Here is an 18,291-nt window from a genome sequence, read left to right on the forward strand (position 1 = left end):
TCTACAAGAATCTGATATCAGGGTGTTCTAAGCTACAATTATATACCAAGTTTTGTATCGTCCAACAAGCTGTACCCTTGTTTTTCTGTATGTACTATTTACCTGCATAAATAACAGTATATAAAAAATGTTTAGTTATTTAGAGTGTGTTCGATCAGTTGTTGGTGTTTCTTCAGTCATTTTGAGTCTGCAAAGCTGCCACTGTAGGAGACTGTAGTACGTAAGTCTGCTGTCGAGCACATCTTTCTGCACTAGCCTCATACATAATTTATTCCTTTTTTCATTTAAAGAAAAAAAAACATGGCTGAGTGTCATTAATGCAGCCATATTTCATCACGTAGAATACTGGACGCAACTGTGCCACACGTGTAAACTCTAAGCAAGGATTTGCACACATCCAGGACTAGACATGCGATGTAACACAATAATAAAACAAAGAATGCTCACCAAAAACTGGTTCATTGGCACAGCCCTTGAGTCGAACTCCCTTGGCGGTAGGCTCGATCAAGAAATGCCGCACCAGCTCATTCGATGGATCACCTTTATGTGGAATAGAAAAACTCTTAGTTCAAGGTCAAAACATGGAAAGGGAAAACAAACTTTATTCAAGTTTTACTGAGATCATTCTATTTTTATTACCGCACAACTAAAGCCTCCCCTACAAATGTCTGATACTAAAATTTATTAAGACGACTGAAGCTATAGTAACTACTATGATCGAAGTTATTTTAGCAGTCCTATCAAACATGAGAAATTTTCAAATAATGTGTGCACCATATATAGAAAAATATTCAATTTAGAATGCAAGCTAAAGTAAGAGATAAAAGACAGCATTTATTGGCATATTATCATTTCAAAATTTGCACATTTCCTTAGTGTAAATGGGCAAATTATTAGCAGACAAAACCAAGACAAATGAAAAAAATATTAATAAATAAAGACCACATTTGTGACATTAGTGGCATTTTCAGCTGCCACTGATGTCATAGATATCGTGGATTTGAAATACCTACATGAGAATTTTTGTGCAAAAGAAAGTCACCCAAAGCTCGCAGGTAGAGTCCTTGCTTGTTAAGCAGTACACAATACTTCTATATCAGTAAACCATTAACTAGCAAATGCAGTGGCAGTCTTCGACATGAGTCAGAGAGAGCTAGTGTGGAAAATTCAAGGTGGCATTGCCATTTCTCCTTTGTTTTCACATTCCACTTGGCTCACAAAGGCTCTATTCCCTGAGACTGACAAATTCAGTAACTTGTAGTAACATCCTACAAATGTAGATTAACTTCATATTTCCCTCTAGTGTGCTTTAAATGTGTTGAACTGCAAACTTACTTTATTGACACAAATCATAGATACCTATACTTTTGTAAGTGCATGAATTCAGAATGCAGGCAAATATGGAAGCTTTCCAGGCAGCAATGCATTGACACTGAACAGTAAAATCCAACATCTGCAGACCTTTTAAGATACATTTAGAGGGAGCTGTCAGACAGCCAGCAGTAGGTAACTTATGAAATAAGTCAGGATGGTGCAGAAAGATTATGACACATATTGCTGCATCTGATAAATCGACAGAAATAATTGTGCAATAGTCACAAATATATAAGCAAAAAAAATTCCGATATTGCCACAAAGATTCTGAAGTCCTACAGCCCAAATGATGTTACTCTTGAGTGGTGGCACAATGATGATAGCGAGGTGTGTGTTAGGGGGGGGGGGAGGGGGAGGGAAGAGTTCCTGTAACTACTTCCTCCCAGCTCCCCAGATCTGACTCAATGTTAACCTAAGTGAACGTAGCCCTAGAAGCTTCTGTTACAGTCAGTGCTCTAATTTGCAGCAGTTTCGGCCGTGGACCGCTAGGAAGGCTGATTTCCAGCCCAAACTGTTGGAAGATTAAAGTATTAACACAACCGTACAGGTGTGCCTTACACTACTTGCTGTATATATTGCAATTAAGACATAAATGGTTGTCCCTTTCAATCAAAGCAAGCATAGGCTTGATTTGGGCAAACTTCTGCCCTGTGGACTTTATTACTCTCTCTCTCTCTCTCTCTCTCTCTCTCACACACACACACACACACACACACACACACACACACACAAACATAGTGTACTCTTTGTGAAGAGAGGGTTTACTGGGACATCATGCAACCGACGGCCTTGAGCGCCAGGTGAGGTTCCGCTATCCCTAGGCAAGCGTGTTCTCTCTCCACCCTCTGTTACCCCATGTCCCACTACAGCTTGTGGCAAATACCCAAATCATATAAAATTGTCATGCTTGTAACACTACATATTCATATATGTTCATTACATAGCAAATGCCTCGACACTGGAAGCATTGATGCTTTCAGAGAGCATGTGTAGGTTTATTGACCAGTTGCCTTCACCCAAAATGTTCACACAGACGTGACACCTACGACAGAAAGGATGTTCCACATCCGCCACCAAGGCTTGTGAGTGGTGGTGCTGGCTACCATTCTCAGGGTTAGTTCTACTAGATAAACATAACTACCCCTGAAAGTAGATGGTAAAACGGCGCTGTGGTAGCTCAATTGGTAAGAGCATTGCACGTGTAACGCAAAAAAGCGGATTCATGCCCCACATGCAGCCAGTTCTCTTTTCATCCGTTTTCATTTACCTTAACTTACCATTTCTTGAATTCAATTATTAAGTACAAGTAATTTCTCCTATGCCGTCCATGGTGTCCTTGTTTGTTGGCTTCTTATAATATGACTATATATATATATATAGGTATACACATATTATGAGCACAATGTGTGACTTTGATCTTCCTCATCTGTATAATAGATAATCACCAATGCATGTTGTGCCTTCATCATCAGAGCTCAAGCTCAGCAAGGATGAAGCAATTCGTTATAACAAACACACACACATGCACACACAGGCACATGCATACACTTCCCTTAAAGCCTCTAAAAACCATCATTATTTCTTGCCAAAGTGTACGATTCCCACCAGAAAAACATCCTGGCTGCACTCATCATCATCATCATCAACTGCCTGTTTTATGCCCACTGCAGGACGAAGGCCTCTCCCTGCGATCTCCAATCACCCCTGTCCTGTGCCAACCAATTCTAACTAGCACCCGCAAATTTCCTAATTTCATCACTCCACCTAGTCTTCTGTCATCCTCGACTGCGTTTCCCTTCTCTTGGTACCCATTCTGTAACCCTAATAGTCTAACGGTTATCTAACCTGTGCACTACATGACCTGCCCAGCTCCATTCTTTTCTCTTAATGTCAATTAGAATATTGTCTATACCCCATTTGCTCTCTGATCCAAACCGCTCTCTTTCTGTCTCTTAACGTTATGTCTAGCGATCTTCATTCCATCGCTCTTTACGTGGTCCTTAACTTGTTCTCAAGCTTCCTCATCAGTCTCCAAGTCTCTTCCCATATGTCAGCACATGTAAAATGCACTGATTGTATACCTTCCTTTTCAATGATAATGGTAAGCTTCCAGTCAGGAGCTGGCAATATGTCTGCCCTATGCGATCGAACCCATTTTTATTCTTCTGTGAATTTCCTTCTCATGGTCAGGGTTCCCTGCGATAAGTTGACCTAGGTAAACGTACTCCTTCACAGACTACAGAGGCTGATTGGCGATCCTGAACTCTTGTTCCTTTGCCCGGCTATTTGTCAGTATCTTTGTCTTCTGCATATTAATCTTCAATCCCACTCTTACACTCCCTCTGTCAAGGTCCTGAATCATTTGTTGTAACTCATCTGCATTGTTGTTGAATAAAACAATGTCATCGGCAAACCGAAGGTTGCTGAGATATTCACCGTCCATTTTACTCCTAAGCCTTCCTAGTTTAATAGGTTGAATACTTCTTCCAGGCACGCAGTGAATAGCACTGGAGAGACTCTGTCTCCCTGTCTGACCCCTTTCTTTATAGGTATCTTCTTGCTCTTCTTGTGTAGAATTAAGGTAGCTGTAGAGCCTCTGTAGATATTTTCCAAGGAATTTATGTAAGCGTTCTGTACTCCTTGATTATGTAATGCCGCTATGACTGTTGGTACCTCTACTGAATCAAATGTCTTTTCGTAATCTATGAAAGCCATATAGAGAGGCTTATCATACTCTGCATATTTCTCGATAACCTGATTAATGACACGGATGTGATCCATTGTAGAGTATCCCTTCCTGAAGCCAGCCTTCCTTCCCTTGGTTGACTAAAGTCCAGTGTTGCCCTTATTCTATTGGAGATTATTTTGGTAAATATTTTACATAATACTGGGAGTAAGCTAATGGGCCTATAATTTTTCAATTCTTTAATGTCTCCCTTTTTGTGGATTAGTATAATGTTTGCATTCTTCCATTTTTCTGGAACCTTTGCAGTCAATAGAAAGTGTATAAAGAGCCGCCAGTTTTTCAAGCATTATGTCTCCTCCATCTTTGATTAAATGGACTGTTATTCCATGTTCTCCTGTCGCTTTTTCTAGTTTCATGTCTTGCAAGGCCTTTCTGACCTCATCGCTAGTTATAGGAGGAGCTTCTGTATCCTGTTCATTACTGTTTCTAATTGAGGTATCCTGACTCCTCTGGGTACTGTACAGGTCAGTATAGAATTATTCCGCAGCTTTTACTAATTCTTCCAGATTGCTGATGATATTACCCTGCTTATATTTTAGTGCATACATCCTGGCTTGTCCTATGCCAAGTTTCTTTCTCACTGATTTCAGGCTGCGTCCATTTTTTACGGCTTCTTCAGTCTTTCTCACGTTACAGTCTCGAATATCACTTATTTTCACCTTGCTGATCAGTTTTGACAGTTCCGTGAATTCTATCTTATCTCTTGAGTTGGACACTTTCATTTTTTGTCATTTCTTTATTAGGTCCTTTGTTACTTGGGAGAGCTTGCCTACTGGTTGCCTTGGTGCCTTGCCTTCCACTTCAATTGCTGCCTCTGAAGCGAACCTAGCTACAGTTTCATTCATTAGCTCTATGTCATCATCATCTCTCTTTTCTAAGGCTGCATATTTGTTTGCAAGTACCAGCCTGTGTTTGTCTGCTTTTACCCTTACTGTGTCTAGGTTGACCTGTTTCTTCTTGACCTTGCAATTTTGCTCTTTCTCTCTGCAAATTGAGGTGAATCCTAGCCCTCACTAACCTATCATCACTGCACTTTAACCTACCTACCACTTCTACGTCCTGTACTATGCTGGGATCAGCAGGAAGTATGAAGTCAATTTCATTTCTTGTTTCACCATTAGGGCTTTTCCAGGTCCACTTTCTGGTGCTACGCTTGCTAAAAAGGTGTTCATGATCCGAAGCTTATTCCTTTCTGTGAATTCTACCAGCATCTCTCTCTCCTCTAGCATTTTTAGAATCGACGCCGTAGTTGCCAATTGCTTATTAACCAGCGTGCTTTTTCCTTGCTTTTTCATTGAAGTCACCCATTACTACAGTATACTGAGTTCGCACTTTTCTGATTGCTAATTTAACATCTTCATAAAACTGGTCTACTTCCTCATCATCGTGAATGCATGTTGGAGCGTAGGCTCATACTACCTTTAACCTATACCTCTTATTAAGTTTGATTATGACTACAGCTACCCTCTCATTAATGCTGTAGAATTCGTCAATGTTGCCCGCTGTATCATTATGGATTAGGAATCCTACCCCGTATTACTTCTTATCTAGGAGACTTCTACAGCAGAGGACATGTCCGTTATTCAGCAATGTATAAGCCTCACCAGTTCTTCTAATCTCGCTAAGGCCGATGATATCCCAAACATATCCCTGGGTGCACTAATGCACCCTAAAGCACACTGTACAGGAAACAGGGGGTTAAAGGTGACCCATAAATGCATAGTAGTGATTAAGCACACATCTAGGTCAAATACTCGTGACAAAGCCACTGCTGTGAATGAAATCTTCCAGGAGGCGTTTCATTCATTATATTAGCTGTAATATTTGGGTCACTTTGTTTACATTGTGCTTTTCCTTATTTGTCTCAATGACCTCATACATTGACCATTACAGTGCGGCTCTCGGAAATTAAAATTCACAGAGTTTGTACAAGATCCACTCCTGCTTAACTGCTTGCCTTCAATGCAGTAAATGTACTATAAGTGCACTTATTTGAGCCACACACACACACTTGCAGACACCAACTATGTTTGATAAGGCTGTTGAGAAAATGAAAGCATCGATAATAACAAGTCCAATACTGCTTCCAAAAATGGCTACCTGATCGAGTCTGGACATTGGGAGGTGGGCTGGCCACCTTGAGCGCCAGACCAAAGGCACCAGGGAAGGAGTTGCTGTCCCGCACAATGAATGTGCCTGGTGGCTTCGTCTTCAACACGTGGATGGCTGCAGGAAAACGTTTGGTTATTTGCAGTTGGCATTTTTCCCCACAATTAATATGTATCAAGCCCAAGATGATTTATCCGAACCTCGCAAATCCTTAACCCTTTCAGTGTCGGGTTCTTTTGGAGGTGATGCACCCCTAGCATGAGGTTTGTTTCTCAGATATATAATAAAATGAACACAACAGTTTTGCTTGTGAAGAAATTTTTTTAAATGGCACGTCTAAATACCAATGCTCTTTTGGGGTGCTCCTCAAAATACTGTTTGACAAAAAGAATGTCGAAAAGAACATGGCAGGATAGAAACACGGAAAAGTACTGGTATGTCAGTGATTCTGAAAGGGTTGAAGCACAGACTTGTTATTTATTTATTTATTTATCTATTCATTCAAAATACTACAAGCAATTGAATGGTTTGTCCCAAGCAGGAGGAGCTATGATGGCAAATGACAAGGCAAATGACAGACCTTACATAATGACTACAATTAAAATATGTACAATGCAATATTGATTAAAAAAATTCAAGCAACAAACATTTTTTAACAGCAAGAGATGTACTGCTCAATTTCGGCAGCGAAATTACTCAACGCGGCATCGCTACACACACGCACACACACACACACACACACACACACACACACACACACACACACACACACAGGGTGTCCCAGCTTACTTTAGCCAGCGTTTAAAAATATGCAAATGCCACGTAGCTGGAGAGAACAAGGGTAATGTTGTTGCAGTCGCTTGGAGGTACTCAAACTATTTTTTCATTCTGCCTAATTAGATAATTAGTCTGAACTAATTAATCAACTTCTCAAATACTATAATTAGATGAAAAGTGTCAATCGTTAAATTGTAGAGTGACACGAAAAACTCTGGATACAGCTTCCTGTTCCTCAATACATGCTACATAAAAGTGTTTTTCCGAGCGTGAAAGTAGTTTATTAGAGACTCGATGGCGCAACATCTGGATGACACACACTGAAGAAAAACACACACCACAGAGCGCTACTTGCAACTATCGTTTTATTCCCTTGTCAATGGAATAAATACTGGAAGATACTCGAGGGCGGGGGGGTGACGACAAAAACAAAAAGATTTTAATAAACATGGCCATCCACCAATGCCGAGCCAGCTTTGTCATGTGATCATTTTTGACATCACACAAAAGGAACCACGATACAAAATTCCAGATTAGTGCGTGAGGAAACCTATTTCCTTTACACTAAGGGAGATTGATGGCATGCTTACGCACATACTTCCCAAACGTGCAATCTCAGTAGCTTCAATTATTTCTAGCATCATTTGACTGCCATCTTTGCTCACAATCTTGCATTTCTAAAGAATGGCTGACATCCAGGTCAGCCATTTGCGTATACTAATGTGCAGGGAACCCCTAGAACATTCTTTTTAGATCCCATTTACCCCTTCCCCGCGTGAGCGCTTTATAGTAAACCAAACCCCTTTGTGGTTAGCTATATGGGCTTGTTATGGGCTATATCGGCTTTCTGGTGATCTCCTGGATTTTATCCCTTTTACAAAGCTTTTTATGACGCTAGAGAGGCACACAAGATATGTCCAACTGCTTCAATCTTCTAGACAAACACATACCTTCTTCCCTGCTGATGTTGGGCTTGTACCAATACTTGGAGGTGTCCTTGACAAAAACAGGGTGGTGATGGATGACTTCTGGCGAGTCTGCAATTGCAAAGGGAAAAAGATTAGTGCCCTTCCATTCTGTGAAGCACGATAACCAGCGAAGCTGTATTGGGATGACCATATTACAACTATATTGATTTATATGGTTATTGGTATAAAGATGCACACACGTAACTTCATGGTTTTTATCATCTTTATTTTGTCTCATTTGTTAGCACAGTGACCACAGCTTTGTGGTCTCTGTGGTACACCGCAATCGGTCGTACAGCTATGCTAGACATGTTCTTGTCAAAGGTTAAATCTATACACAACCGATGACGCGTGGTCAGCACATTGATGTCCATGTAGCACTCAATTCCACACCTTTCTGACAGGAAGGATACAATCCGCTTGCCATCGGGGCGCACTAGGTCGACGTTAAACTCGATGATTGGTGGGTACACTATTGCATTTTATTACGATTTATGTCCCTCCAATGGGAGCAAAGGCCAGGAAGTCTCTGTTTGGAAAGTCGCAGTATACTCGCCTGTCAATGAGAGCATGCTTGATCTTCTCGACTGGCCGAAATAGACGGTCGGCGAGCTTTGGCCATTGGGGCTTGTCGGAAGTCCCGAAGACGGCGGCAGGCTCTGCTGCAAGGCACTCACGGTGGCAGGCGAGGGGCTCCTCCGACTGAAAAGGAGGCAACGATGAATGGACCAAACAATTATGTAATAAGGGTGTCACATGGCACACTTTTGATTGCGATCGAGCCCGATCGAGATGGAATTTCTTTGTTGTGGTTGGCTCCTTAGCGCAAGAAGCGGGAGGGAGCGAATCGCGGTCTGAACTCCATAATGGAAACGGAGGTTTGCGATTGGCGCATAACTCTCAGATTCTCCAAGTTAGCAAGATAAGGCAGTCAGCAGCAAATGACTAGCAGAAACAATTCGTCCAACACAATGGGTCACACAGAAGCCAGAAGAAGAAAGAACAAGTATTGTTGCTTTGCCTGCTTCCGTCTAGGCAGCTCTCTGGCTTTAGAAGGTCAAACATGCAATTACACCACTACATCTTCGCAAGCAAAGACAACATTATTTTTATAAATGGCAATATTTTTTAGATTGTCGTCACACGATTTTGCGATCCCGCTTAAATATATTTGACAACGTAACGGTTAAGATGGGTAATGTGACTGCGGTACGGCGTCCGTGCGGGACCAGCGACAATGGACATGCACAAAATACTCCAATCCGAGTAAGCGCACTGAGGTCATGCCCATATCGAAACCGCAAATGTTTGCAAAGGCACTGCCACTCTGTTGGCCACAGAGACCTTGATTCCTTGTATCAATAATTTTTTATGTCTATATATACTGCATGTATGTCTCAGATGTTGACAATTTACTGTAAGGCATCTTAACAACTTTTTCTAACGCAATTACTCTAGCACCTAGTTATGCAATGCGTATGACTTCCCTCTTTTTTGGTGCAACATTGTGACTGCATTGTTATTATGTAACAAGGAGTCTTGATTTGTCAGGCATTCATTTGCCTTTATGTTGCGACTGTTTCTTTATGCTGTCCAAGTAAACTTCAACTTCGGTCTACTATAAATTTTCGCTAGCGCAATAGCACAGAAAAGAAAAGAAAAGCCGAAAGGATTGGCCAATTAAGCTTGCATCATGGTGGTAAATACCTGCGCAAGAGGTGAGCGCTGGAGAAGCATCGCCGCCGCAGTGCTGGCCTCAAAGCAAAAAACTCTCCTCGAAAAGAGGCGCTGAAGTTACGCAGGCGACTATGCAATTCAGCCGGGCAAAAATAAAAGTGAAGCAGGGATTCCAGCAACATGCAAAAAGCCAGGAAAAAAGTGCATGCAAAAAAAGTTTTTCAGGTTTAGTGAAACAAAGCACACAGCGTACACCATCAACAACTTGATATTTTCGTTTGTAGTAATTTATTAGTGCGATTGGTGCAGTCTAGATGATTTCGGGAAGCCAGTTCATTAATTCATACCAAAGTACACCGTACCTGCCAATGTGGCTAACAATATGAAGGCGCACAAGGTGGTAACATTACCAGGGAAGCCAGGCTTATATTCCTGCGCCTTTGAAAACACAGGCTTTTTTTGTTTGGCTGTAGGTATGAGTGGATCAACTTTTGTAGTCAATCAGCCTCAATTCATATTTACCCATAGGCATAGAGTTTCTGACTGTTTCAGAATAGAGTTTCTGACCTGGTGCTGCTATATACGCTGTGGTATACATGGGAATGAGAGTATATTGTGGCTTCGGATTGGCACCGTTCTCGGAAAGGCAGGACACCTTGAAGCCAAGCACCATTCCATCTGTCACAATGATTAATTTTCTACTAAAACAGCATGCAAAAAGCTGCTTTAGCTTTATTATTACACATAAACAAGTTTTTTTTAATTATGAGTACTTGTTATTGCATGTACAATTAAATGAAATGTAAAAAGTCTCAGCCAGCCGCTAAAGTTGGACGACAGACGACAAGATTCGCGCATGCTTTTGAACAGTTTGTTGCCTGTTCCAGCTTTTTTTTCGCATGGTTATGCATTGTAGGTGAGTAAACATCATTGGAAGACGTATTTGGAGTGCATAAAAACCTTTTATGAAGATTTCACTTTATGAACGCGTTATTTCTGCAGCCATATCCACGTTTTAGACGAAGCCTCATACAACACCAGCCAACACAAGCCTCGCAGACACATTTACCGTCATTCCCACGACAGCACAGGGCCCCTTAGGAAACTCCCATAGACGGTGGCGCCAGGTTTCCCTCTAGGTGTTGAAGTGAGAAACTATGCCCATCGGTATATACACTATAAAAAAGAAAGTTTACCCCCTTTGGGGAGTATCTCGTCCCCAAGCAGTAAATGATCTGCCTTGCTTGCATTTCTTTGAAATTCTGCGCTCGCTACTTTCCTGTCAAGAATGCTATGCCACGCATAATAGCATGCGTGCCATTCGTCGTCTATAAGTACTGCACGCGCAGCATTGAAGGAAGAAAAGACACGCGAGATGACGATTATCATTTGAGAACAAGGTAAGCTCCAAAAGGTGGAAACTTTTCTTAGAGTGATATAGTTATTCGGGTCCCCTATAACCGATTTGTTTCCCGTTTTTTAGAATAAATCGTACATGCACAACTCCTAAAGCAGTATTGCAATGAAATGCAATTATTATTATTATTAGTAGTAGTAGTAGTAGTAGTAGTAGTAGTAGTAGTAGTAGTAGTAGTAGTAGTAGTAGTAGTAGTAGTAGTAGTAGTGAAAACCATCAAACATTTAGATCCAAGAAACGGCTCTGGGTATAGTTACTCGCTGTTCGGAATGCTCAAACTAGAAGCATGAAGCCATTACGCACGTGAACCCATAAACAACGATAGCGCGTTCAGTCACCCATAAAATTTTACGTACCAAGGAATCTGAAAAAAAGCTTAATATTTCAACAGCCTCACAACGGAGCCTGGTGTTTGCATTTCCAGCCGCTGCTAGCATATGCGAGCAACATAATCATGTCCAGTTTTACTGGCTGCTTTTACAGGCTGCTCGGAAATTCAACGTTTTACAAGATCCCGCGGTCCGTAAACTTTTGTGGTTGACTGTACGATGGCAGGAAATTGTAGAAAACAATACAAGTTATCAGTTATTTTCGCAAATTACATAATCCCCGATTGGCCATCAACTATGTATGCCGTCTCAATCAGCCTCCTCTCCGCACCATAGACAAAGCCCCACGAACTACGACATCCGCAGATCGACCACGCCACGAGGGAGGCAAAGGTGGAGAAGAAATGTTGCGCAGTGTCTCGCGTCGATAGCGAGCGATAATTCGCAATCCGAAAATACGAACGACGTCGGCATGGGTGCATGCGCGGCGAGTTCAAAGTCAGCGCCGAGCATTGGTGGCAGATTTCCTGGGGTGCGTGTCGAAGAAAAGCCGCATTTTACGCGCGGTACGGATCAGAAGGCCATCCTTGCTGGCAGCAAGGGGAAATCCGAGGGCTTTCTCGGAACTGAGCTGTTTTTAAGACTCTTACTGGGGACACAACATGCGTTGTGCGGCGGTCCGAGTGATCGCAAGCGCAACTCCACACCGCGCTTCGTGGACGAAACATCTGCGTTTCTGAAAGTCTAGTAAAGGAGATAGCGACTATTTTCTTGCTTCAATTTCAGAAAGTACTCGAGTTATATTGTGTATACTACTGCATAACCTATGTAAACTGCATAACCTACTGCGTAACCGCAGTGCAGCTTAATGCCAACCGCCTATGCACATAAAACATGTGCGAGGTGCCAGCATATACATACGCACGGAGTGCTCACTTACCGCTGCCAATCTACGTACAAAGCCAGCGCGATATTAATTAGGCTGCGGTGGGTTTCAGGAATGAGCAATAGAAATCGCGGAAGCCGACAAAGTACACCAGAAGCGACAATTGATATGGAAAGCTATGCAGCACATGTCTGCGCCGCACTCACCGAGAGAGGGTTGGGCTTTTAGGCGGCAATCCTCCCGACGAATCTGCGTGGAAGAAGAAGACGGCGGTTAGTCAAGGTCGTGTACGCTGACACGCAGTGAAGCGCTACAAGATCAGAAACGGCAGTATAACCGCGTACACTGGGCGATTAGTGCCTCACCTTGGTTCATGTAGGGCGTCCTAGGAGGCACAGGGAACGCTGGCGTAGCCGGCCGGTCCGTCGCGCTGGAAGGACTGGCCGACGGACTGTCGTCCGTTCCCCTCGTAGGCCAAGGCGAGGAGCCTTCCAGGGAGCTGTCGTCCTGCGTGTACTATGCCAGAAACATTCTATGAGTTCATTTGTCACCGGTATTTACAATACCGAGAAAGTTACAGCAAGCGGATTTATCGGGCCATTGCAAAAGCATGCCGGCCACTGTTCAGCTCAAACGCCGCCGCCCGTTTTAACGTTCTAGTACAGCCAAACGACAACGACACAAACGTGACGAACTGGATGAAGGGGCACTGAACACCGCCACGAGGGAGGACATCTCGGCAAATTGCAGGAGTCAAAGCAGGAGATATGGCTGTCTGCGATTCCCCCGTGCAAGACCGTTCCAAGCTAACTCAACGCCCCATCTGTCTACCCGCCTGCCTGCAAGCGTGTCAAATAAGTTCTACGTTATTTCTATCCATAAAACTAAAAGAACAGTAAAAAGACAGGCGCGGCCGACACTCTTTCGAAATATACGTTATTTCGGTAGCTAACGCTAGTTTAACGTGACCACATGCACGTACACAACGTGTGTTACGTGCTCGTTTGCCTAATACGTGTACACCATAACCATTAGAAACTATTTAACACACGAAAGCAATTTTCGATCGCGCAGCCAGACTGAGAAAACGTCATTTATCAGCGGCCATGTTTCCAAAAATTTTGCGCTCGGATCTTTGTAGCCTGTTGATTGTCTTACCTTGTTTGGAGTTGACTGGGCTATTGGTGCCATCTCATGTAACTGTACCGGTTCTTCTACCTTGTATTGTGCTGCAAAACGGAAATGCAGTTGCAGATTATGATGCTGAGAATTTCTATGCAGCTCCGGGGAATATTTAGTTGAAGGTCTCATGCAGTCAAGCAAATGCTGATAAATGTGTTAATACATATCGAGTGAAGCATACATACACTGTAAATATCTTTTTTCTTTGCTTGACGTATAATATTTACAGTGCTCACACAAAGGCATATCTTGTAGCAATACGCCCCACAATGCCGGCGAGACTAAAGCCGCGTGCAGTTAATGCGCCATATAAAACGAATTTCAAAAGCGACAAGTTGAGGCTTCGAAGCTTTAGTCACATAGTACTCGCTTCTTGGCCGTGCCAAAATATCCAACAGAATGTGACTGCGATTTAAAAAGCAAAAATACATGTTGACAACCTTGAATTACTGTCACAGTATACATAATTCTGCCCTCTTTTGACAAAGCCATCTGCAAGGAAACCAAAATGCAAATATCGTAGAAATCGCTTGTAAGTGCCGCCGGTTAGCGGGTAAAGCGCAGTGGGTCATAGTTAGCTATTCCGCATTCGTGACCTCGGTTAAGAAAAACAACTTTGTGATAAGGATATATGAGCAAATGTAAATAAAAATGAAAGAAACCAGTTAGGTGCCTAAGTGCAATGCGCCCGATACGCTACAATCCGCACAGCCGATATGCCAACTCGCGCAATGGTTCATAACATCATTGTCATCATGTGTCCATCAATAACTTTCCACGGCAACGTCAATTACAAACAACATGGCTATCTGAGGGTTAGGTATTGGGCGAATCAAGCAGATGCAAGCAGCAGTCCGTTTCAAATGCAGTCGCTGCATTCATACGACATTGAGCCCCACGTGCTTGTCCATGTCGGTGCTTCACTTCATCATGCGCGCGTAAGCGGGGGACGCCGACGAAAGGTGCTTTGGTGCAAATTGCAATGCAGATCCAGGACTCATTCTCACTCATGCTTCTTGATGGAAGGATGCAGAGAGAGCCGCCAAAGGAACTTTTCTCGAAAGCTAGCATTTAAATTGACAGTGTAGCGAATCTGTCTGATGACGATCGTATAGTGTACGCAACTGGCCCGCGTATAAACTTTGCTTCGGCGCTTGCGTTATTGCAACGAATAAAAACAGAGGAATAAGAAAATACACATTAGAATAACTAAGCGTCGTGCTGTAATGGGCACGAGCTTTGAAGGTTGGTTAACTCAAAAGGACTACAAAGGTGAAAAGAGAGCGAAATCAGGACAAAAAGCCACCAAGAATGTCATTCATTCAACCTCATCTGGAGTCAACAGGTCTCTGATTTTACACTGTTCTGTCGTTTAGCTCGGGGTTAGTGATTAGGGAACCCGTCCTAATGCTACCATTTCGTTGAATTCTGCCTAACCATACAGTCTCTCTGCGATAAGAAGCCAACCGACTTCCGAGCAGCAGTGTTCACTGGGCGGCCCTCTCTATAGCAAGGTCCACTGAGTTGGAAGGAGCTAACCTGTCTCGACAGGGGAGGACGCCTTCACAGCCTTTGAGAACGGCGGGTCGTTCAACATGGCCAGAATGTCGTCTCGCCTCGGCGGCGGAGCTGAAGTGGCAGAGGGCGGACTACCGGCCAACACGCCGGGTCTCCGCGCGGGGTCGCTAGGATCGCCGTACACGACCGACGATGAGATGAGCCGGAGCGGAGACGTACCTGCCGGGTCGCCGGCCGCCATTTGGTCGCGTGCCTGCTGATGTGACCGCTTGGCCTCCATGAACGGTCTCTCCCGGTCGAACGACGTGTCCGACTTCTGGCGCACGATGGGCTGCGCGACTGTCGGCAGCGGCTGCGGCTGCCACTGTGGATACCTGCAGGGCATCGTGAGGTTTGAATCTCCTTTTTTTGAAAAAAAAAACGGTAATAAGCGTTAGCTATGAAGACATGCGGCAAGAAATGCCCAGTACAAGAAAGTTCGCTCTCCAATGGCACCCAGATAAAGCCACAAATCATCCTGGCGACTTCGAGGCCGTTAGAGGCCGTTCCGTACTGGCTGGCGCCGTCTGGAGGCTGAGGAGACTCCTATTCGAAACCTTCTGGGCGCAACCAACAAGCAAAGAGCTAATATATCGATCTAATATAGCTTATCTGATGACAAATGCGTGAGACAGCATACCATAATACGCGCGGCTACATATTTTCTCGCATGGGCTGTTACACAACATAATATGGGAATGAAATCATACAAAAGTATGAAGGCCCGTTTCATGCAGATTTGTACTGCAAGAGCGACTCATGAACAAATCTATCGGAACTGAGCACACCTGAAAACGATTAGGCAGAAAATAATCATACTGACCGAACCGAGGAACGTTGTTGAGTCAGAAACGTGACATGTCACTGCGTCAAAGTATTTGTCAAATAAAGAACGAAGATTAGAACACGCTGATCCTCATTAATTCATAAACGGAAAGTTTGGGTAGCTTGGAACACATATTTAGCCCCGCATTTAGAACAAGCACCATATACGCTGCTCAGGCCGTTCGGACATAGCTTAATCAGCTCCGAAAGTGTTTTACATGTTCTCTGAAGCTGTGGCTAAAACTTCGTGTCGTTCACTCAGTAACCATCTACGATATCTCCAGAAACAAGAGGTTTGCTAAGCCGCATCGGCGTCATACATATCCATTGTAAACAGCTAAAGCAACCAATGGATGCATCACCACGTGATCAAACATGGCAACGCCCGTGGGATCGCCGCGAAAATGGTCAATAATCCAAGATATATTATCAAAGAAACTACAGAACATATGCTGACTCTTTTTGTTGGCAAATGTTAGAAATTAGTTTAGAATCAGTGCATATCCTGTATGTTCTTGTATTTTAGCCTTCATCTATACGTAGAACTGCCACATTACTATGAAATAATATCTATCAAGAGAATACCGCAACAACATGGGGCTGAAGCTGTCTATGATAACGCGCGTTTTTTTACAACAGCAGGAAAACCACCTATGTGGCAGTGGTAGTAGTTCTAGCAGCGGGAGAGTTTAGCCTGGCGACTGAGGCCAGCAATTGCTCCGCCTGAGCGTCTCTTACAATATCACTGTGTTGTTTCACCACCCATGTGACAGACTCCAAGCGGTATAAAAGCATCACTTTGCTTCCTGTGGTTGAAGGTTACGCAATTTCTTCAAGAACTCTCTTCCAGCGGCTCACATTAACTTAGCGAACTACGACGACGTAAAAGCTCATAACTAAACTGTTCAGTTTGTATTATAGACGAGGCGGCTGCTCTAAACTGTTCGAACTAGAGACGCGCACTCACCTCCACAGAAGGCGTGATTTGCGCATTGAGAAACGCCCGAAAACATGGCAGTAAACGACAGGCAACGAAGTGCCATGCGCGCAACACAAGAAATCCGATCACCCCTTATGCGGCAAAACTCTAACAGTAGGCAGTGGGAGGTGTGGCTAGCCAGCACGGTGCGGGAAGACCAATTGGCCCTTCTCGACCAAGCCCGGCGTGCCGCGATCGCCAGTGGGGCCCTGGACTGAGGGACCCACCCACTGGACTTGGATGTGACTTTTTTTTTTTAAATAAAAGTTTTATACTACTACTACTACCATGCGCGCAAAATCCCACATGTCACCAAGCCTATAATGTCAGCAGAGTTGTCAGGACTCCATTCCGCTCACCTGCGCAGTGTCACATCCCGGCTGCTCGTCCGCGACGGGATGATGGGCGACGTTGGCGCACTGAGGCCGCGATGGATCGGCGGCTTGCTGCTCGTGTGGATGTGCAGCGGGGTCGAGTAGTTGGTGCCCTGCGAGCGGTCGTGAACGGTCGCCATGTTCCTGCCTCGTTATGCTGTAGAGCTACAGCAAGCTGGCGATTTGTTTCGGATACGCGTGCATTGCGTACGTTAAGACGAATCGAACCTTCGATGCCGCAGAAAAAGGTGCCATCGCGGAAGTCGCGTCTTCACCGCGTATATCGAATTCCAGCTCTGTCATAAACATGGGAATACTTGGTACGACGCAACCTTCTGTACGACGCGCGGAGCGTCCGAGAGCTGGCCGCCCGTTAGAACCTGCTGGAAGCTTATTTGTATGCGGTCTTTCGTTCTCCTAGTTGTACACCGGAACGCACACGGAACTGATTCCCTCCACACGACTGTCGATGATGCACCTAATACCTGTTAATATGCAAGGCCTGGCCGGTTACTTCTAGTCGACTCTGTAAAAAACGCTAATTCGCGGTCCTTACCACCAAGTATTCGTTATCAGCATCACTTAAATAAGAAAAACATGATTGTTATGTGACAGCATATGTTCTTGTTTTTTATTTTATTCAATGCATTTCATCATCGTCGTTAGTTTTCTGCTGCTAAATTTCCCTAGATACTGAAGCTGGCGGAGAAACAAGAAAATGAATGCAAAATCGCGCGCTATTGCGTGAGCATATATGCTAGCGTTACTGGTCAGGGCGCTCAATGAAGATAAGAAAACCGTGCGGACGAACCTTTAGCGTTCCAACGTCGCCGTTCAACGGTGACATGTCCACTGTCCCGTTCGGTGGCTCGGGACTACGCATGGCGGTGGCTGTGCGTAATTCGGCGATCAGCTGTCTCTCCTTGCGATGCCTGTCTTCCCACGAACCTTCTCGGCGGGCGCGCAGTTTCTGCTGTTGCTTTTGCAGCCACGACTGACTGTAAGGGAATGGCAGTAGATCGCACGCAAGCCTGACAGTGCTTGCAACTACAGGCGCTGAAATCAACCTCAGCAAGGCTGCTTCTAGAGAG

General features: G+C 44.0%; 1 protein-coding gene across 7 annotated transcripts in view; it reads right to left on the minus strand.

The window, feature by feature from the left end:
* by (focal adhesion protein tensin) overlaps positions 1 to 18,291 on the minus strand; it is a 354,735-nt gene that overhangs the window by 14,524 nt on the left and 321,920 nt on the right. For 6 of the 7 annotated variants that reach the window (XM_065435184.1, XM_065435175.1, XM_065435194.2 and 3 more), the window contains 10 exons: positions 18,012 to 18,198; positions 17,186 to 17,313; positions 15,005 to 15,357; positions 13,442 to 13,512; positions 12,649 to 12,799; positions 12,490 to 12,532; positions 8,531 to 8,676; positions 7,957 to 8,043; positions 6,221 to 6,346; positions 448 to 540 (listed from right to left, as the gene is read on the minus strand). In XM_065435184.1, coding sequence (XP_065291256.1) covers positions 448 to 540; positions 6,221 to 6,346; positions 7,957 to 8,043; positions 8,531 to 8,676; positions 12,490 to 12,532; positions 12,649 to 12,799; positions 13,442 to 13,512; positions 15,005 to 15,357; positions 17,186 to 17,313; positions 18,012 to 18,198 — 1,385 coding nt within the window. The remainder of the gene's footprint in view (positions 1 to 447; positions 541 to 6,220; positions 6,347 to 7,956; positions 8,044 to 8,530; positions 8,677 to 12,489; positions 12,533 to 12,648; positions 12,800 to 13,441; positions 13,513 to 15,004; positions 15,358 to 17,185; positions 17,314 to 18,011; positions 18,199 to 18,291) is intronic. The other variant, XM_065435202.1, reaches the window with a different exon arrangement.

The sequence above is a fragment of the Dermacentor albipictus genome, chromosome 1 (genome assembly GCF_038994185.2).
Source record: "Dermacentor albipictus isolate Rhodes 1998 colony chromosome 1, USDA_Dalb.pri_finalv2, whole genome shotgun sequence".
In the NCBI taxonomy this organism is placed as follows: Eukaryota; Metazoa; Arthropoda; class Arachnida; order Ixodida; family Ixodidae; genus Dermacentor; species Dermacentor albipictus.